Source organism: Emydura macquarii, unplaced genomic scaffold (genome assembly GCF_026122565.2).
Source record: "Emydura macquarii macquarii isolate MOO-44397 ecotype Brisbane River unplaced genomic scaffold, CSIRO-AGI_Emac_v2 contig_587, whole genome shotgun sequence".
In the NCBI taxonomy this organism is placed as follows: domain Eukaryota; kingdom Metazoa; phylum Chordata; order Testudines; family Chelidae; genus Emydura; species Emydura macquarii.
In genome coordinates this window covers 2,535,021-2,558,097 of record NW_027130724.1, presented here as the reverse complement: position 1 = coordinate 2,558,097, position 23,077 = coordinate 2,535,021, and the positions used below count along the sequence as shown (strand labels likewise).

The 23,077-nt window shown below is 39.6% G+C and overlaps 1 protein-coding gene across 6 annotated transcripts in view; it reads right to left on the bottom strand.

The window, feature by feature from the left end:
- LRRC56 (leucine rich repeat containing 56) overlaps positions 1-23,077 on the bottom strand; it is a 117,559-nt gene that overhangs the window by 21,537 nt on the left and 72,945 nt on the right. For all 6 annotated transcript variants that reach the window (XM_067540495.1, XM_067540494.1, XM_067540493.1 and 3 more), the window contains 2 exons: positions 643-739; positions 30-227 (listed from right to left, as the gene is read on the bottom strand). In XM_067540495.1, coding sequence (XP_067396596.1) covers positions 30-227; positions 643-739 — 295 coding nt within the window. The remainder of the gene's footprint in view (positions 1-29; positions 228-642; positions 740-23,077) is intronic.

Below are 23,077 nucleotides of genomic sequence, written 5' to 3'. Positions count from 1 at the left end.
AACACAAGAAATCTGCACAAGATCCTCACCTCTGAAGACTCTGGATTTGGCTTCAGGCAAATAAGATTCCCCTCCACTGTGAGACTGTTTAGTTTGCCACAGAGTCCCAGGTACTGAATCTGGTTGATGTCCTCAATATTGTTTCCTTCCAGGTCCAGAATCTCAAGATGATCCAGCAAGCTCACTTGGCTCAGGTCAGAAATATTGTTATAGGCTATATAGAGTTCCTCAATAGAAGTAAACAGAACATATAAATCACAAACTTGCCCAAATTACATTTAGCCACTTATTGGCTTACTTCAAATTTTTAGAGTATTGCATAATATAAAGAGTTAAGAGACATCAATCAGAATGCTCAGGAACTAGCTTGGGCATAATTTTTCCTCTCATTTAAGTCAATGAGACTATCATGGAAATAAGTATTATGCCTGGCAGTAAGTGTGTTTATGATGAGGCCTGAGTGTTGTAATAAAAAAATAATTGCTTTAGTATCATCAACGGTTAATAAATACAAACCAAAGATGTCTAATCAAAATCCTTTAAAATCTTTAAAAAAAAGTAATAGTACAATTACAGGAAGAGAAATATTAACTAAAGATATTGACCATAGAAGCAGATTTGAAATGACCAAGTTTTACCTACCTTCAAAGAGCTGCAGGAAGAGATTCCATCTAAATCTCTGAGCCCACAGCGAGCCATCCATAGTACTTGGAGATGAGACAATGTGCTTCCAAGGTCCCTTGTAAGAGAAACAATTCAAGCACTGATTTAAATGAACAAAGAAACTTAAAAGACATTTGTTTCCCCCACATGGGAAAATCTGATTGTTTCCTCATAGCCTTTATCTTCAAGATGCAGGAAATATTATAGAGAAACAGTGCAATTCTCATAGATGAAGAAAGAGAATAAAGGTGTATATTGAACTGTATTATTTTAACCTCTTTCCCCAAATACACTTTTGATCTCCAATGACAACATGCCTTCAAGGAACAGCATCTTCTCCCAATTCAAGAAATCCATTTAAAATTCTGCCAAGGGTTTACACTTTGGTGATTTTTCCATAACTCAAAGTAAACTAGACAAATGCTCCAAATTCTGTAAGAATTTATTACAGTTGTTTTCACTACATACTGTATGAGTATAATCCAAATTAATACATCTGATTTTAACCCCCTGTTCTTGCATTTTATTACAATTTATGCAGCATCTTTCCTCTCCTTCCTTGCTATTGGAAGTGATCATCATTTTAGCAAATAATATTGCTTGGAACAGCAGAAAATGGTAGTAATCCATCCCATTCCCTCTGTTCACCTTGCAGGTCTACCAACAGGTGAATAAGGGATTGATTCTGCAAGGTTCTGAGCACTCTGGCCCTAATCCAGAAAAGCACTTAAGCTTCTCTCACTGACTTTGCACAGACGTAAATAACTAAATAAAATACAAAAGCAGTGGCAAATCAAGCCCAAGGTCTTTAGCACAATCAATCCTTTATAACATTGAGCTACACATGCATATCACTTAAATGTAAATGAGATACAATAGGTTGACAAATCCAGAAGAGACCAATATATCCATTCCCAGACTTTCCCCACTATAGCAGAAACACTGGGACCGCTAGATACTAATGCAAAATTCTTCTCCATTGTATTTATTTTAGATTCTTCACAGAACAAAGCAAACAACAAAACCTAAGAAACATCAAGACCACTCTCTAGTCCGAAGCCCAGAGCTTCTGTTATAGCACAAAAGAGTGACTCCTCTATGTATCTGTTGTTTACTGTATCAGTGCTGCTGTTAAAGGCTGTGGGCCAGATCCTCATGTATACTGGTATAGATGCCTTGACTTCACTGGAGTGGCTTCTGCTTACACCAGCTGAGAATCGGGCCATAGCAACCACCATGATAAAGTAAACAATAGACACACAGAAGAACCACTCTTCTCCAATATCAGGATTCCAGTCTTTTCTGTGGACTCACTAACCAATCTCTGTTGATGTCAGCAGGTTATACAGTTCCTTAACTGGAAGGATCATAAGGCTAACCTGAAAAACAAATCCACTTGCTTAAATCCTGCTGGTCCTGGATAAGCCCCTGTAGAAGAGGCAGAATTACTAGGTTTCTTTCCAAGAACCAGATTGGGTCTGTTAGTCCAGAAAGGTTTGCCCCTGAACCCGAAGAGTCACAGTGCCCCCATCACAACCATCCAGCATTTGTAAGTAACCTTGCCAGTGAATATTTCCACTGTACATACTTTTGAATAAAACAAACTCTGATTCTAAGGCATCGTTGAGGCAAGAATGCACCTAGCATAATAGTTACTGAAATTTATCATTATAAAAGCAAAGGGTGGAGAGGAGAAACAAAGTAAAAATGAAACCAAGCATGGCAATGCTTATGGCCTGGACAACACACCAATACACTCAAACTTGTTAGTTCTGACTAATGAAAAGAAAACGTATTGCTCATATCATGACCCATTTACGAGCTGATCAGCCTTTGAGAAATGTGGGTTGTGTTATTTTGGTGTGAAAATCTCCTTTTCCCTATATCATCAGACCCAGGTAAATGTCAAATGGTTACACAGGTTATTCACATTTTAACACTATTAAAGTGGAAAGGAACATTATTTCTGTTAAATTCTCCATATGTTGCAGTGATAGATAAGATTGAAAACAATCGTAACTTGATATATTATCAAATTTTAACAAAAAACCAAAATATTTGTTTGTGTCCTGTACTTTCTATTTTAATGTGCATGATTCAAATAATAACTTTTGGTATTGTGCTTGCCTTCTAAGAGTTCCTCTGAATTAAAATGACTGATGCTGAGTTAAAACAATATATTTCCAGAGGGGTAGCCATGTTAGTCAGTATACAGCAAAAACAACGAGAGTTCTGTGGCACTTTAAAGACTAACAAATTTAATTTTACCAGGCATAAGCTTTCGTGAGGTTCAGCTCACTTCGTCAGATGCAGAGGTAGAAATGAGAAACATAGGATCATCATATAAATATACAAGTGTATAGAGAACAATGGGGGAGGTGGACGAAAGCCGGGTACTTGAGGTCTAATGACAGTCATTGAGTAGGAGGTGAGAATGGGTGAGCAAAGCAATTTACCTCTTGTAATGAGAGAGCCGTTCCAAATCTCTGTTTAAACCCAGTTTGAATGTGTCAAGTTTGCAGATCATTTCTAACTCAGCAGTTTCTCTTTGAAGTCTGTTTTTGGAGTTTTTTTGGAGAAGTACAGCAACTTTCAGGTCAGTGACAGTGTGCCCTGGGAGATTAAAGTGTTCTCCCACTGGTTTATGGATGTTATTATTTTTATGTCTGATTTGTGTCCATTTATCCTTTTGCATAGTGATAGTCCAGTTTGGCCAATGTACATGGCAGAGGGGCATTGCTGGCACATGATGGCATATATAACATTAGTGGATGTACAGGTGAATGAGCCCCTTATGGTGTGATTGATGTGATTAGGACCAGTGATGCTGTCACTAGAGTCGATGTGTGGGCAAAGCTGACAACGGGGTTTGTTGCAGGGATAGGTTCCTGGGTTGGATTTTTTGTAGGGTGTGTGGTTGCTGGTGAGTATTTGCTTCAGGTTGGGGGGCTGTCTGTAAGCCAGGATGGGTCTGTCGACAGTACAGTACCCGGCTTTCATCCACCTCCCCCATTGTTCTCTATGCTCTTGTATATTTATATGATGATCTTATGTTTCTCATTTCTACCTCTGCGTCTGACGAAGTGAGCTGAGCCTCACGAAAGCTTATGCCTGCTAAAATTAAATTTGTTAGTCTTTAAAGTGCTACAGAACTCTCGTTGTTAAAACAATATATTAATTCACATGTATTTTTTACACATGACTGTTTTAGAGGGACTGTCACCACTTCATAGTTAAAGCATGATCCTGCAATGATCTCTGTACAGGCAAACCCCCGTACCCACAGAAAGCTCCACTGACTCCAGTATGATCAGTGTGAAACATGATTTTGCCAGTACTGTGTAAAAGGACAATTCATGTTTTAAAAGTGTGTTAGCTAGTCAATGTTAATCACAATCCCTTCCCAAGGATTAATTATGACCAGCTCTCATATTTGTCAACATGATTTTTCCCTGTTTACATTGGATGCTAAGTCATGTTTAACATTGTGTTAATTAAAACATGTTAGTCAATACATCTTCAAACATGATGTATTTTCCTAGTGTGGACACAGCCTGAAGGGGGCACTGATTAAAATAAAAATTACTTTTTAAAGTTCTTACCTATGAACAAACTTTAAAACCTTACCTGTCAAAGTTCACGCTAGTTAATAAAAATACAAATCAGTTCTGCTTCTGTTTATAGTTTTTGGAACTGATTCTCATCCAACTAGCTCCGATGGGAGTAACTCTTTTAAAGCTAATGTAATTAGAACTGGTGTGACAAAAGAATTAGAGCCTGTGTCTGACACTCACATGCACATGCAGAATGCTGCAATGTTTGGGATGTGAGCACTAGCACAATTTTTGTTACTGTTTCTATTGGCATTAAACCCCCCGATGAAAACCTTCATATTAGTTTGAGGTTTTATAAAAACATATTTATACAATGCCTAAATATGGTGCTAAAGTTCACTGACAGTATCCAAAGTTGCAAAGCTGACCTTTCACTCAAATCAAAGAATGTATAACAATAAAGAATGAGAACCTTAGTTTTATTAGATGTACAATTTGATATCTTTGGGCCTGATTTTGTGCTCTGCTTTACAAAGGAAGCCACACCACCAAAGCTGGGGAAATACAGAAGGGGAGCACAGGACTAAATTAAGTAACCCTATGCCACTCCTTCCATGCAGCATCCAGTGTAGAGGGATGCCAGTGAATGGTTCAGGATGGGGGGGAAAGGCCAGAGCATTTTTTTTTCTGACTATCCTGGGCTTCAGAGCAGCTACTGCAGGTGAGAGACAGCAGTGGGGCTCCTCTAATTTATGCTGTGGGCTGTGCCAGCCATTAGACCAGCCCAGAATCCTGACTGGTGCAGCTCAGAATTTGGCCCAGGGTGTTTTTATATTACTTCTATAAAAAACAGTCTCAAGTCAGACTGCTTATTACGGCAAGGACATCTCCAAATATTTTATTTCTGAACTAACAAAAGGAGCATGTGGAAAGCTTTGGATAACATTTGCAAAAAATTGTTAATGCTTGTAGCGTCAAAGAAATTCCCAGATTAATTAATGCACAGTCATTCCCACTAAGAATGCTGTTGCTAAAAGGTAAAACAGAAGTTGAACTCAGAGTAAGCTTTCCCTGACAAGACAAGTGCATGCAGCTGCATTTCTGAAAATATTTCCACATTTTTTTGTCTGTTTGGAAGAAAAGTGAAGAGATTCCAAAAAATGGGAATGCCTCATCTGGAAACAGCTATGCTTCATTTGGAATCTACAAGTTTGAGGGGGTTAGTGAGTCTTGGGAAATATATGCACATGTATTGTGTGTATGTTCATATATTTAAGCACAACACGCGACTCAACCTGAACTACAGCCACTACTGGTGCCTCCCTAATAAAAATAGAAAAGGCGGGGGGGGAGAGTTTACATTCTAACCACAGTTTATGATGGAAATTAGGAGGAAAAATCCATTTTCATTATATTTTTAGTGTGAGCAGGCTCAGAAAACATTACAATTTTTTAGGGAAACAATGGTTATGAAGATGCTTGAAGATACAAAATGATCCTTCATTCCACTATGCTATGTTAATTATTATTTATATTACAGTAGCACCAAGAAGCAGAACTTAAAGACCAGGGCTCCACTGTACAGAACGCTGTACAAACAGATAACAAGACCATCCTTGTCCCAAACAGCTTACAATTTAAGGCTATGTCTATTTTTGTTAGTAAAATTTTTCTCACACTCCTGACCGACATAAGTTTTACCAACAGATGTGCCAGAGTGGACAGTGCTGTGTTGGTGGGACAGCATCTCCCACCAACATAGCTACCACCGCTCATTGGGGGTGGTTTAATTATGCTGATGGGACAGCTCTCTCCCATCGGCATAGAGTGACTACATGGGAGACGTTACTGCAGTGTCAAAATCAGCTCTTTGGGGCAAGGACTATCTTTAATTATTAACTAATAAGTGATTTCTGGGTAGACATGAAGTTCCACAAAAAGGCTGAAGAGTTTCTGGTAGCTAGGGGGGTGGCAAAGAAGAAATGTAGTTCACAGCACTAATCAGTGATGAAGGTAAGTGGACAGACAATGATATGCAAATATAAGACAGGGTCTGGGAGGAACAGAACTCCATTCTAGGGGACACCAGATCACACAAACATATAAAATGGACAATTCAGCTCCTAGTGGACAAGTATCCCAATCAACACAAGTGATATTAATTAGCACCCTTGTTGGCAGTCTTTGCAGAAAGGCTAAGGAATGAAGGGGCAAAGAGATTAAATTACCCTTTCACTCCTGCAAGTGGTTCTTCCAGGTCATCACTGAGCCACGTGGCCAAGGCTATGTGTGAGAAGCCGGCACAGCTGCCTCTTCCCATGCTTGTACATTCTCTTGAGGAATGCAGGAAAGTCTATTCATGGGAGCTTGAAGATGCACTTCAAATTGATTTTTGCTCAAAAAAATGAATAAATATAACGGTTTGAAAACTATGCTCCAATTTTCTCCACATAGGATTGTCTAGTCTAGTGAATTCCTATCACTGCAATACTATGTTCCTGTCAGGGTGTTGCAACATCCTTCCAACTTGCACACAACCATTCATGATTTCTTTTGTGAAATCCAATTCTCCAGACAGGTCATCACTCTTTGGAGGGAGAAAAATCCATCAGCTTACAACAATTAATGACTTTTTGAAAAATAACAACTAGTTCTTCTTTTAATCCAGCATACGGTTCTCTAGGAATTAGTTCACTCAAGCCAAAATTCTACTGGATGGAGACCAGATTTTAAAAGCCAAATTCTGCTCTTGGTTTGCCAGCGTAGGTTTGGAGAAACTCCACTGATGTTAATGAAACTACTTCACACTTGCAGACCTTGAGCAGAATCTGGTCCTAAATGTCTATCAATGGGAACACTGTACTTTTAAATTTGGAAGTTATTCAGAATCATTCAGCTCAACCACAAACATCTAAACCACCCAATTTGCAAACAATAACTGTTTTCTAAACACATACTTCTTTGTTTAAGGCATCCTAACATGCAATACTCTTCCAAAATCATTTTTTAGGCTATTCCTTTAATATCTGAAGGTCAGCCTAAAGATGAATATGCTAGCTATTAGCTAACTTTCACTATTAAATACAGATTTTAAAATAATGACCAAGTTACTGGCTTCCTGTTTAGGAAAGAACAATCTCCTCACTGATCTATAGAGATCAAGATAGATTTATTAAGGAGTGTAATGATAACAGTGATCTGGTCCATATGTCCATATACAATGGTTTGGTTGTATGGGTAATTCTAATATCAGAAGTAAAAACGTTTAAAGTCTGTATGTTACTTAAATCAATAACACATGCTTAAATGGGAAGTTTACATAATAATGTCATTGTTCTCTCAAATGGCTATAAAGTACTCAAAACTGTAAAACACCATGTCTGTGCACTTCTGTTGTTTTGTTAAGCCTGTGAAAAGCCCCCAACTCAGCAAGCAGATAAGGGGATATCCTTATGTCCCTGTGGTGTCCCTTTGCAACCAAAGGGATTCCGTGCAGGGGCAAAGACCTATCCATGTGGATCTGATTGCAGAATTGGAGGCTTACTTTATATTTTGTATACTTTCTATTATAATTAGGGCAAACTGATTCCCCTTTGTCTTGCACCTCACACAGTCATTGCAGTGGGTGGAAAATGCTCCCATTCTGATATGTTAGTATGTTGTACTCACTTTGAACTGGTGTAAATAATGGCCTGGTGCAAGGCAGTGGTGAATGAGGCCCAGAACTGTGTTGCCAAAAGCCTACTGTTACACTGAAATGCCATGCCACTGTGATGCCTAATATTTTACCCTCATTTTGCCATCAGAACTGTGCAATTTTTTCTTGACAAGTGTTCTTAACCTTGTTCTGCAACATTATCCACAGACTCTGAAAACTAAGTGAGAATAAAGCATTATCAAGCTATTTTAAAATTTACAGGTGAAAAACATTAGCAGAAGGCAAGTGTACTCAAGTCACATGAGTCAAATAGGAAGCTTGCATCTGTACAAGGTTTAGGTTTAATAACAGGTGTGTGATTTGAAGGTGTGCTATTTGTTGTTATTTTTTACATGCAGACTCGCATTTCATTGTGAATGAAAAAGTGTTATTGTTGGATGTCTTGCAGCACAGTGGCTGTTGCTGAATCTTTTTAATAGGGTTTTCAGGCAACCTTCATAATAAGTAAAAACTTTATTTTCCAACTGTAGATGATAGTCACTTTTTCTCCCATATTTTATGGGTTTTCTTGTTTAAACATTCAGATTTGGAGTGGGGACAAAAGCACCATATAGTGCTTTTCACCTATAAAGCTCAAAGTAACATTATCCTCCATTTTATTGATGGGGAAACCAAAGCACAGAGAAGGAAAGTGATTTGCCCGGACACACAGCAGCTCAGTGAAAGAGCTGTGAACAGCACCCTGTGGTACTGTGTAGTAACACTGGTAGTTACTTGTCTTTCTTAAGTGTTTGCTATCCAGGGTTCCAGCCAGAGATAATTATGTGCAACCACATTGGTAGCTTTAATCTAGAAGAATGTTCGGGCTAATCCATAGACACATTTGCTATGAACAAGGCAGTTAAAGACATCCCTGCACTCCATGGGTGAAATCCTAGCTTCACTGAAGTCAATGGCAAAGCTCCCATTGACTTCAACATAGCCAAGATTTCACCCCAGGAGTCTGTCTTTCAGAGGGCTGAACTCTCTGAGCGTCTTTTACTAAGCTAGGATTGCTCTGCTGAAGCAGGTAGGAGTAGAGGATGCCAGCTGGGATACAACCAACCCCTCCAAGTTGTATTTCAGAGCTATACCTATCTTCATTTTTGTGGTATATTCATGCATTATGATTCCTTAGACTAGACTGCCATCACTGCATCCACTTTAGCAACCATGATGTAAGACTTGCAGCACCATCTGCAAATATTTTGTTTTCCAAATCAGATCATATCAGCGTAAAACCCCATTTTATATGAAATCCTGCTTATCTGAACCAACTGAACAAAGGTAGTTTCAAATGAAATCAGGGGAACTGACCAATACATGGGTTTTGTAAGGGGTCATAATTGTGTTTTAATTATCTGAGAGTTTAGTTCAATTTAATGAAGTTATAATGTACTGTGAAGGGGAAGTCTCTGAAATGTAGCTTGAATTTAAAATGTTCTCGTTTTCAGTTGCTGTCAAAAAACCCAGAGCAGAATAATTGGCTTGATCAAAGCTGATGTACCTGGAGTGAGGAATAACTCTTCTCTAACACAGGAATATATGTATGTGTGGGTGAGGTACATGTAATTTTGTGTTAATTTCCTTTTGATATTGAAAATTGCTTGTCATTTTAGCTACTTGGTAGTCTTTTAACAGGTAACTGATTATTAATAATGCAATATTAACATCTTTAACTGAGCTTCCACAAATTTAAAAATAGCAGAACTCGTCAAAATGTGGATCATAAACCAAACACAGTCCTGGGGACTTCTTTCTCTATTATGCTTCTGCTCCCATCTTTGCACAGAGTTGTGGCCCCTAAAGGCTATACATCCCAATATGCAGTGCTCCATCTTGATATCAGCATTACATATTCTGAATTGGCAACTGAACTTTCAAATGGAGGAAAATTTAGATACACAGTAAATAAAACTACCAGTTCTACATCTCAACCGCTTTTTAACCCCAAAGCTACCTACATTACACAGAAATTTGGTATTCCCTCACTTTAACTGTTGAAAATTATGTATGTCAGAAATAAAGAATAATAAAGTTAGGGTTACAGAATGAGTTATTTACACTAAAGGAATGCACTCCAGCCTTTTAAATGTACTGCATGGATAATGTCTTTGTATTTTTCATTTTGGGTCTCCATTTCACATTGCATCCCAGATTTGAGGTTAGGCAAAATAAGAGAGATGTGCTTTCACTTTGCTTTAATACAGGTTTGAAACTTTAAAATCAACACTCCTGAAACTTTCTATACTGGAGAATAAGTAGGAAGAATACTTGGTAAAAGTGCCTTGATTGCATAATATCAATTGTAGAGACAGCTTGTTGGTGTTTAAAAAAAAACACTTTCATTTTGTTCCAACAACTTTAACAAAAAAAAAAAAAATCAGATAAAATGAAATACCAGAACAATTGGACATGTAAAAATTAAGAAGAAGGATGCCAATCACTAGATTCCTATTCAACTTCTGTTCTGTTGGAAGTTGTAAAAAAATGTTCTCTCAGAAAACCAAAATAAATTGCCACGAGACCAGATACATAAACCCCAGAGGTGAGTATAGTATTAAAACCTAGACAGAAAATGTTGTGTGAGCCATTTAAAAATGATTGAACAGACCCACATTTTCAAGATTGTTTACTTTCGCAGTTTCACACTATGCTAAAATGTAAAACACTCCAGGAATTTTTAATATCTCCCTATAATTCTCCAATGCAGCAGGACAATGACTTTCAAACTGATGTTCCTGCAAATTTTTAAGTAAATCAACTGCAGCAGTTTACTAAAGGTACATCTACACTACAGGGACTATACCAGCTTAACTGTAGCCATACTCCCAGTGTGTGGAAACAATGTAAGGGGATCAACGGAAGGATAGTGTGTGGATATCAATGGAAGGGGATTTTCTAACAGAGTAGGAACATCACCTGCCCAAATGACAGTAAACTAGGCCGATGAAAGCATTCTTCCATTGACATTGTTGCATATATATTGGGGGCCAGGTTGATGTAGATTTTTTACACCTCTGATTGACATATCTACATTGAACTAAATTTTAAGTGTAGACCAGACCTTAGGCGAAATTTACTCTGAAGCCATTGCTAGAGCACAGAGGATAGAAAATGAGATAATTTTCTTTAATAGAAATGATTTTCTTTTAACATCAGATAGAAATTATTTTCTTTCAATGCATCTTAACGACTTCAAGACGAATGTTTAAAAAAATTCTCCAGTATGTAACAATTTTGGAAACCAAAAGTTTTTGGGGGAATAGTAAATTCACTGAAAAATGCATTTTTCAATATACTGAAACTATTTGCAAATGCTGATCGAATTCAGCAAAGAGTTTCAGCCAAAGGAAAAAAAAGTCAAAGCAGTTCATTTCAGCCATTTTGAAACAAGCCTTTTTGACTTTTCATTTAGGAATGTTTAGTTTCAAAATGGTCAAAATTTTTGTTTCAAAACTTTCATTTAGAAATTTAGCTCAAATTAAAAAAGGGAACTGGTGAAAAACATTCAAAAGCAACCTGAAATGAAAAAACAAAACAAAAAATTAATTTTGTGTTGAACTAATTGTTTTGTTTGACCTAAAACTGATTTTTTTTGGTTTTTCTCACCAAAATGAAAAAAAAGTGGGGGTTTTTTTCTGATTTTTTTTTTTATTTGGCCCCCAAAATGAAAAAAAAAAAATCAGTTATTCACTCAGCTCTATTATGGACAATTGGATCTGGCCTATAATAGCCAGCATAGGTCTGGTTATCTACATATACTAGTTGAAGAAAAATGTAAAAGATGCTCTTTCAACATCTATCTCATATTAAGAGGAAGAAGCATCATCTAGTAGACACTCCGGGCACAGACTTTGAAGCCTGTACAATTGGCTCCCTCGACAATCTGAAATTTCTATGTGGCCCTTTTGATAATGGAGGCTGTATTGAGTGAATATATAAAGAGAAAAATGATTCATTGCATGTATAAGTAAACATATGATCGGACATTTAAAAAAAGATCAAGTGTGATTTAGCAACCTCATTTTAATGGGCAGGTTCTCCACAAGATGCAAAGTGTGGAAGTGATTCTTATTTCTTTTAGGTTCAAGATTTAATTGATGGCAACACACATGCAACTTTTTAAATTAAAAGCAAACACCCACAGAAGAAATGCAACCCTCTAGAGCACTGAACTTTAACTTGTGACCTCGAGAGATGCACATTAAAAAACAAACTTGAGACATTGACAGTAGTAGTTAGGTGTGAGGCAATTTAAATAACAATACATAGAACAAACAGTTAAATAAATAAAACATCCTGCATCTTTGAGCTCTTGTCCATAATTTCTTCAACTTATTGTCCATAATGAAAAGGAACAAGGAATCAAATAGATGATAGAAAATTTATTGGCAGAAGACTGAGGCTGATGCAGGTCAAACAAGTAAATCAAAAAAGTGTGTCTCACCCTTAGTAAAAAACAGAAAACAATCCGTCAGAGAAAGTATGCCCTTAACAGAATATGGAAGGTTTAGCATTTGTGATGTAGTATGATTGAAATATAACTATGTATAACATTGTTGCTACCACTGTTACACAATTGCAACTAAACTTATGCAAAGTGTGTCACATAACATGTCAATGGAAAAGTTATGATTTGCTAAGTATGATTACCCTGTTTACATGCATACATTGTTTTTATCTGAAATATAGATTTTGTTTCTGAAGTTATAAATATTAACTATGTACTGGTATCCTGCAGAGATGTTGCATTCCTGAGTCACACCCACCAAGTAAAATCTACTCTGAAGCCAAACAGCCTATGGTGAAAGGGCTATGCAAATAAATGACCAATTTAAGGGTACTTAGCTTGCACAACAGACCGTAGAAGAAGCCTGTCCCCACATATGGGCCTCTCCAGGAATGATTTAGCCAGGTCATGGACAATGGCTGCTCCTATGATTCAACAAAGTATGCAAAGTATGCAAGTATATGACTTGCTCATTTAACCCTGGACTCCATCTTGTTTCTCTGAATTTCCACAAGCTGAAACAATGAGCATCCCTTCACATGGCAGAGGGTATTTAAAACATCTGAAAACATCTCCATTTTGTCTTCACCTCCTGCTTCATTTTTCTGGATTGCATTTCTAACAAGGAAGCTTTAAACAAGGACTGATGACGCCCAAGCTGTTTGAGTAATTTCCAGATACTTTCAAATCAGCAGTTTATTTCACCACTGCTAAAACCTGATTCAAGAATTTTGTAATAATTGTATGTATGTGGTTCTTTGACCATTTTAACTCTCTCTTCTTACTTTTTCCCTGAGAATAAACCTTTAGATATCAGATACTAAACGATTGGCAGCAGTGTGATTATTGGGTAAGATCTGAGTTATATATTGGCCTGGCTGTGTGGCTGATCTCTTGGGATTGGAAGGACCCTTTGTTTGATTAAATTGGTTTTAAATAACCACTCGTCATAAACTCTAGTGTCTAGGTGGTGAAACAAGGGCTGGGATATCTAAGGAGACTGCATTTCTGACTTCTTATTAACCAGTGTGATGAGACAGAAGTTTACTTTTACTGCTGGCTTGGTATATCTTATGGAAGAATAATCACAAGTTTAGGGTGTGTTTGCTCTATTTCTCTGCAGTTTTTCCTGAATCTTATATCTTCAGCTGTGACCCACAGAGGCATAGTGACACCATCAAAAACCTCTGGTTCAGATCTTAGACTATGTGTGAGGAGCGCTCAGGACAGCTCAGGAGAGGGTGGGAGTGGAGACTTTAAGACAACTTTGCAGTCAACGGATCCCAGAGCTGTTCTTGTGCTGGACCAGTCCCCAATATTGATCAGAAGAGCAATTTACAAAGACTGTCCACATTCTGAAGGGTTCTTTCTGTCAGCCAGGGATCGTCAGGGAGTAAGGTAGTCCTAGTCAGAACTATATACCGTGAGCTATGCCCCCTATGAAGGTAGCTGGAAAGTGGAGAGCTGTAGGAATTGTTATGGCTGTACTACATTATGTGCTGGAGCAAACTCCCTGTGGCTGTTTTTAGGGCTGTTTTGCACCAAGTTTGTCCTGGTTTGCACAAAGCAGCTGCAGAGCACTGAAGAAGCAAGAAATTACACAATTTCAACAGAACAAAATAGTGAGTATGGTATATAAGGACATGGGGCCAGATTTTCAAAGGTATTTAGGCACCTAAGCAAGTTAGGTCAAATGAAAGTCAATGGGAGTTAGGGACCTAACTCATTAAGGTACTTTTAAATCCCACTAGGTGCCTATTTGTATCTTAAGTGTCTATATATCTTTTGAAAATTTTACCCTTGCCCTCTCTACCACCAAGAAACCAGATTACATGATCCCAGCACCTCAATGAAGGAAAATAATTCTGCCATTAATTACATTTATTATTATGTGGTGGTAATTACCATAGCTAAATAATGCTAGGAGGACTTCCAAGATTCAAACACTAGGTCCTTGAAACCTTCCAAAAAGAGGTTACCATTATTTTTTCTGAAGTATAAACTCATTGACTACCAATAGTCTGTTTCCTGTATTTACAGATATACAATATTTTTATGGTATATTGTCAGAGAATTACAGATGCCACACTAACAACTGTGAAGCTTTACAAAGATTCACATAAACATGTCAGGAGTATGGGAACAACAAAATTAGCACATGCAGATCTAAACCAAAAAGGATTACTTCTTCTAGCAATTAAATCCAGCTATCTCTGGGCTGGTTCTAATATTGTGCCTTAGCACTACACAACATTTTAAGACAGGAAGTGAAGAATTCCTTTTCCATTTGAAACTCCAGAGTGAATTACGGTGAAAAAAAATGTAATTACCCAAAATAGAATGTGGCCTGAACACTAGTGTTACAAAGGCTGCCATGGTATCTTTAAGGACCTAACGTAGTGAGGAACCTCATTTTACGTCTCATTTAAAATACAGTGCTTCCATACACTCTGATACCACACAAAGAATATTGGTGGTGAGTCAGAGGGAACAGTGCGAGCTCCTGAATCACCAACACCACTTCCTATAATAGGGAGGTGTTGATTAATGTCTTTTATGCAAGTTCTGACCCATCCTAAGCCTGGTTGGCTTGTGCAGTCTTTTACAATCACAACACAAGGCGGCATCGCTGTCACGAACAGTGAGTGCAACAGAAATAATAAATCTACAGGAGAAGAAATATGTATGTGTGTGGTTTTTCTGGAATAGCAACAGGTTCTCTTTGAGCTGCAAGGTGCTCATGTAAGATAAAAATAACTAAATCAACTGCATTCTGAATATTTTACAGAAACCAGACTCTCAGAACTGATCATATATATTATTATCTGCATCTCTTCTTCACCTCCTCACCCTCTAGTCATGTGCATGACACTTACCAATAGGCAAATAAATCTAAATTGCTGCACTTCCCCCTTTTTGAAACCAGCAGCAGCCTTGCATTCCAAGTTCATAATTTTCTATTCAATGTAACTGCTTCAGAAAAAAAACAAGCTGCAGACAAGAGGCTCTTCTGGAGGAAAGAATCAAAACAACTTACAAACCCCCATTACACTGTTGCTATAGATTGTTTTCCTACCTATTTCTGTAAGGACATACCTTTCCATGGCTGCTTGGATCACTGTTGTCATGGAGATGGTTAAGGCTGGGCAACTCTACCAGCAGCAGTCTAATTACCATTTCCCCCCACCTCTCAGGTCTTTGGGTTTCTTCAGAGGTTAACTGTAATCATTCTCTTTCATCACTGACTAAAATGATCACTTAGGCCTAAGTTTTCAAAAGAGACCTCTAATACCGTGGGTAGAAAAGTTGCAGATGCACATGGTAATAGCTGGGCATCTAAATACTTGTCTTCAGACACAAATCAATTAGTTATTACTATTATAATTATTATTATTTGTATTGCAGAAGCACAGAGAGGCCCCAACTAAGGTTGGTGCCCTATTGTGGTGGGTACTGTACACAAACACAGCACTTGACAGTCCCTGACCCAAAGAATTTATCATTTAAATAGAGAAGACAAATAAAGGGAGAATTATCACCATTTTTTTTAAACAGATGGGGAACACCGGTGCAGAGAGATTAACTGACATACCTAAGATCACTGCAGCTGATCGAGGAATTGATCTTCTGAATCCCAATCCAGTGTTTTAACCCCAAAATCATCCTCTCTCTCTAGTGAGACACCACCATTTCAGTTTACAATTTGTTGGAAATGCAAAACTGCACCTTGCAAAATTAGAGACTGGATTCAGGCCCTGCTGAGACTGGGCCCTTTGGTTTACTCATTTATTACATTGGAATGTGGTCATTTGAACTAGTTACCTACTGTAAACTCTGTAAATCAACGTTTGTAATAAGAAAAAAACAATGATGATTGGCTCATTTAAAAATTTTCTTTGGAAATGATAAAGTCATCATCCATACATTTTCATGAAAGAGGAAAGGGAGGGAGGGAGGAGTGCCCAGAGAAGGTTCAGGTATACAGAGTTTCTGCTTCCTGACACTAAAGTCAGAGTGAAGATGGTCTCTGCCCTCAGTGTGCAAAAGAGCAGGTCATGATCCCTCTATTCCCAGATCCTTCACTTCGGAAGAGGCAGGCTAAGAAATTCAGATCATTCCTCCCCCTGCAACAAGTTCCACAGAAAACCAACTGTACAGCTGATACAACCTATGCACACGATCTGTGCTTTTGATTGAGCCACTCTGCACTGTGGAACCCCATTTAAAGAGAGGGTCCAGAGACAATGGCACATGGAAGAGACAGACCAAGAGGACCTCAAATCAGTGCTCAAGCTCAGAATTTTTATGCCGATGACCCTGGCCTCCAGTGGATCTCAGGGAATCCATAATTTTGGGGGGCTAAATTCCCTGCTTTTTCAATGATGGAAACACTTCCTCCTCCCTTTCGTGGAAGAATTATCAGGAAATGCTGAAAGGGGAACCCAGGATTTTTCATTGGGAGAGCACAATCTAGTCCTACTGGTAGGTTCACTACTAAATTAATTAGCCAGAATTTAGATTGTGAGATTGGGCCCTGAGGTGGCAGGGATCTAGGGATACTAGAATCTAATTCCCAGATGGTCCTGGCACAGCAGAGATATCAGCTATCCGAGAAAAAATGATTCAATGACCCATATTTTCAAATTCTCTAGAACAAGGTATCTTACCTCCCATTAACACTGTGATCTGGGGTGGCAAACTATTTATGAAATTGTGGACTTGTATGAGCTTATTTGTGTCCACTGATCTGTTTCATATACTGAATTATCTAAAATTTACTTATTTTACTATTTAGCTAACGTTGTTTATTCTGCAAAAGATATTGTAATCTAAAATATGATTTACTGTGGCCTTCTAATGCCTTTGGACCTAGTGGTAACTCAAGCCAGAATGTGGCACAGCTTGTGTAGCAGTGCAAAGGAGGAAGGGGGCATGAAAGAGCTTGTGCCAGAGAGCAGGTAGGAGAGCAGCCTCCATGGAGCTAGCAACAGTTGTAGTGCTCTGAACCCTGCGGGATTAAGCCTTTAATTAAGGATTGCTACCCCTCCCCTGTAATTTTTACTCGACCCCAATGCACCAGCATGACACCTTCCTCTCAGTTGTGCACAGACAGCTCCAAAACTGACTGTAACACGGACTGCAGCCCAGACAAACTTTAAATGTTTCTGTATTTGGATTACAGAGTTCTGCATTACCTTTGCTCTGTTCCCTATATTAATTCCCTTCCCACACACTCTGTGCTCTCTACTGATGTGCACCTTTCCCATCTCAGTTTAACACATACATGCAACAACATTAATTTCAGCCTCTGAACTGCAGACGTTAATTCTCTATGATAAGCAATTGCAAGAGTGAGGTTTAGAGAAGCCCAGCTTTCTTATGGGCTGCAGTCCCAACAACTGAATGGGAGGTAGTGGGCAATAGCTGATAAAGCAGAGGTTTCAGTGTGGTTAACTGTTGCTTGTGATATAAAATTATGGATACCAATTACTAAGAATCTACTTCAGTTAAAAAAAAAAAAAAAAAAGACTTCCAAGAAGGCAAATGTCTAACATTTTTACACGGATATCTTTATTCATAATTGAAATTAGGATGAAAGCTATTAGATAAAACATATAGGCTGTGAGGCAGACCAGAAGAAATCTCATTAGTTTTGAAATATAGTGCTTTTCGCTATAATCATTAGGAAGATAAGTAACGTGTCATCACAAAAGAGTGAAAGAGAGACTTTAACTCACACTTTTCAGAATAGGTTCCATGTTTCTTCCTCAATTATCAGTTCATAAATCTAGAGTTTCTTGGCTGATACAAGAAGGATGGAGGTAATCAGTGAGGACCTCATAAAATCAGTGTAATGTAGCAAATTTACAAGGACCTGAAGTAATTCCTTTTCATCATATACTATATTCTCAAAAGGTATTTCCATTTTTGAAAGAGATCAGTAGGGAAAACATTTAAATGGATAAAATGCAGATATTTGACAAATAAACCGAGACTTATTGTCCACCTATATGGTATACAATAATAGCTTGCAGTTATATAGTGCCTCCATTCTGAGGTATCCCAAAGTAATGCAAACCTTATAAACTACCACCACAAAAAAGAAAACTCATTAATTCACTAGTAAGGCTGCTCAGTTGCATTCCTTACCAATGGAATCATAAAAATTCCAGGAAATCACCTTTTAAGCCAACAACCAATCTCAACACACAAGCCATACTAATGAAACATCAGCCTATCCAAATGATTTCTCAGCTCCACAACAAACTCCTTTTGAATTCCAAAATACTATATAGTCAACCTATATTTCTTCATAACCACACTCACAACTTTAACTCCAGTGTGAGGTAGATGAAATAAATGCTAAGATTTTCAAAAATTGATACCTAAAGGAAGGTTCCTAAATCCTCATTTAAGCACCTAAATATAAGTGGTTTGATTTCTAAAAGAGGCCTCTTCTTGTTCTCAGATTTTAAAAAATTATTTTATTATTTGCCATCTTAAAAAAATAGAAAATTCCAGACAAAAACTACATTAAGAGAAATTTAAGGTTGAATGCATAAGCACACAAGTCGGAAAGTGACAATATGCAATATGCATCATTACACTGCCTCCTCATGTGCATGCATTATGATACATTCTTTAATTGAATAATTATATACCATTTGTCATATAAAATACAGTATAGTATCTGATATTCTTTCTATCATGTTACAGATATGTGCAATATCTGGAAAAAAATTTCCAGTCTTCAAATATGTTAAGGACTGTATTAAAGATTGTGAACAATTGTTCTCTGTGTTCACTGAAGGTAGGGCGAGAAGGAATGGGCTTAATTTGCAGCAAGAGAGAAGATATTAGAAAAAAATTTCTAATTGCAAGGGTAGTTAAATTTCTAATTCCCAGGGAGGTTATGGAATCCCCATCATTGGAGATTTGTAAGAACAGGTTGGACAAACACGTGTCTGGGATGGTCTAGGTTTACTTGTCCTGCCTCAGTGCAGGGAGCTGGTCTGGATGATTTCTCAAAGTCCCTTCCAGCCCTATAGTTTTATGATTTAGTCACCCTATTTTCATAAAGATAGACAGGACTACTGTTAGAATAAACAACTTAGAATTTATCATTTAAAATGTCTCTGCCAGTTTTCAGTTTCCTATCACCTCCCATTCTGGCTTTATGGCTATTCGAAAAAGTTCACAGGAATTATTTTTATAATGAAAAGTGCATTTCCCCCCCATTGTCCTCATACTCAAAATACACAGTCTCTTATTTGCTCTTTAAAAATATCATCTTTTGGACCGAGACCAAGCATGGAAAATTTCAATCCAAAAAATGATACTTCTGGACAGTTATGAGTAACTAAAAACATAGGGTTAGGATGGAAACCATTATGCAACATTAACTATAGCAGTCATAGCTGCTCCCACAATATCATCTTATTTTAAGATGCTGTAATAACAGGTATTAAATTGACACAATACAGATGGCCAAAAGTATAGTTCAAGTAGACAGACTGTGCTTGTATAGGCTTTGCCCCCAAGTACTCCTGGTTTATCAAAATAGGCTGCTGGAGACCGGAAGTAATGTCTGAAACCTGCTGCTGTCTTGGACTAGCAGAGCAGCTTTTTTTAAAAAACTCAGCTGGCAGAGTTCTGGTCTGGGAATGCTGCCAGGTTCTAGTCCCTCCTTTGCCCATTCCCTGTAATTTCATTTAATTGACATATAGAAGGCATGCTTATTTAAAAGAGGTGTGGGCTGGTTTCTACTGAGCCTGGCAAGTGTCATATGTAATATTAAAGCAGATACCTGTGCCAAAACAGTTATGAATTATATTATGTTATGATCAAATTACAGCTAAACTTAAGACTAACTCTTGCCAGTTTCCAAGACCAAAAGAATGTCAGTTCTCAGGAATTATTTTGTTAAAATCTTTTCATGCCAGGAGTTGGATTCTTCAAGTACAAAGACATGAGCAAAATCTCACTTGACTAAAGCTTCAATTCAAGTCAATGGGACTTAAGGACGTTCTTAAATGCTATCTTGAATCAGGGCCTAAATACAACACCAACAGAGCTGGTCAAAATACTATTATCAAAACTTTTGTAGAAAAGTTGCTTTTTGCCCAAAACAAAAAAATTTATTTTGGTCAAATTTTCATATTTTTTCAATGAAAAAAACAAGGTTACTTACCAGTAACTGCTGTTCTTCGAGATGTGTTGCTCATGTCCATTCCACTATAGGTGTGTGCACTCCTCTGTGCACGGCTACCGGAACTTTCTTCCCTTAGCGGATCCCATAGGGCCAGCTCTGGCGCCCCCTGGAGCCCCACGCACATGCAGCAGTATATGAGGCGCTGCCGGCCCTAGGCCCCCTCAGTCTCTTCTTTCTGCCAACTCCAGCAGCGGGGACAGGGGGTGGGTTGTGGAATGGACATGAGTAACACATCTTGAAGAACAGCAGTTACTGGAAGAAGAAAACAAGGTTACTTACAAGTGCTTGCTCATGTCCATTCCACTATAGGTGACTAACAAGCAATACCTTGGAGGTGGGTCAGAGTTACCGATGAGCTGCCCTCAGCACCACTCTGCCAAATCCTGTGTCCTTTCTCACCTGCTGGACACCATCGTAGTGGGACGTGAAGGTATGCACCGACAACCAGGTGGCAGCTTTGCAGACGTCCTGCAGGGGCACTCTCTCCAGGAAGGCTGCAGACGAGGCTTGAGCTCTGGTTGAGTGAGCTGTGATGGTTCCTGGAAGCGGCACCTTCGCCTGCTCGTAGCAGAACCTGATGCACGATGTTATCCACGAGGCGATGCACTGGGTGGAGACAAGTGCGCCTTTCATCCGGTCGGCCACTGCAACCAAGAGCTGCTTTAATCTCCGGAATGGCTTTGTGCACCTGATGTAGAAGGCCAGGGCCCGTCTCAAGTCTAGTGAGTGCCATCTCTTCTCCTCCTCCGAACTGTGAGGTTTGGGAAAAAACATGGGGAGAAAAATATCCTGATTACAATGAAACTGAGAAACCACCCTGGGCAGAAAGGCTGGGTGCGGCCTCAACTGAACCTTATCTTTATAAAACACCGTATAAAGGGGCTCTGAGGTCAGCACCCTAATCTCAGAGACTCTCCTTGCAGAGGTAATGACCACCAGGAAGGCCACCTTCCAGGAAAGCAGGAGCAGAGAGCATGAAGCCATGGGTTCAAAGGGGGGCCCCATGAGTCGCGAAAGGACCAGGTTGAGGCACCAGGTCACGGACCTGTGGATAGAGCCTCTCCACTCCCTTAAGAAACCTGACCGACATTGGGTGGGAGAACAGCGATCTGCCCTCTAGCGGCTGATGGAAGGCCGAAATAGCTGCTAGGTGAACCTTCAACGAGGCCACCACCAGACCCTGGAGCTTTATCCGGAGCAGATACTCCAGGATCGCCTGTATAGGTGAGAGGCTGGGCGGGATACCCCAGGACTCCACCCAACAGGTAAATCGTCTCCACTTAGCTTGATACATGACCTGTGTAGAAGGCTTCCTGCTGCCAAGCAGGACTTGTTGGACCTGCACCGAGCAGGCTCGCTTGCCTTCCGTCAGTCACAGAGCCTCCACGCCGTGAGGCGCAGGGAGTCCAGGTCTGGGTGTAACAGGCGACTGTGGTCCTGGAACAGGAGGTCATGCCGTCTCGGGAGCTCCAGAGGTGGGGCGATTGAGAGGTCCAGCAGCATGCTGAACCAGTGCTGCCTTGGCCAGGCTGGAGTGATCAGGATAACGTCCGCTCTGTCCCTCTTGACCTTTAGCAGGACCCTGAGCAGGAGGGGAATGGGCAGGAATATACATAAGGCTCCCTGACCATTCCATGAAGAAAGCGTTGGAAATCGACCCAGTCTCTCGACCACGGAGAGAGCAGAACTGTGAGCACTTCTTGTTCCAGGCCAATGCAAAAAAGTCCACCTGGAGAGAGCTCCACGTCTGGAAGATCATAGACGCCACCTCTGGGTGTAGCAACCAGTCGTGGTGGGGTAGAAACGACCTACTGTGGTGGTCCGCCTCGTCATTCCTCACTCCCAGGAGATGAGAGGTTATCATGTGGAAATCATGCCTCACGGCAAAGTCCCACAGGCAGATAGCTTCTCTGCAAAGGGCTGAGAGGGCTCCCCCCTGCCTGTTGATGTAGTACATGGCTGCAGTGTTGTCCGTCAGCTCCTGTATCATCCTGCTGGTAAGGAAGTGGAGGAACACTCTGCACGCTAGGCAAATGGCCCGCAGTTCTTTCACATTGATGTTCAGGAGCCTCTCCTCTCTCAACCAGATCCCCTGAGTGCCAAGGTTGGCACTAATATGGGCCCCCTGCCCTACGTCCGAGGCGTCCGAAATTAGGGTAATCGAGGGGACTTGTTCCTCGAATGGAATGCCCTTCAGCACTGCCTGGGGGGTCCTCCGCCAGTCTAGGGAGTCTAGGACAGGCGGGAGAACTGTGACCACCCAATCCAGGAGGTGTCTGCTTGGGACGTATACCAAGGCCAGCCATGCCTGAAGCAGTCTGAATTTCAGACGAGCGAGTCTCATCACATAGGTGCAGGCTGCCATGTGACCTAACAGCTGCAGGCAATGCCTGGCTGTTGTCGTGGGGCATTGGTGCAGATGGAAGATAATGGAGACC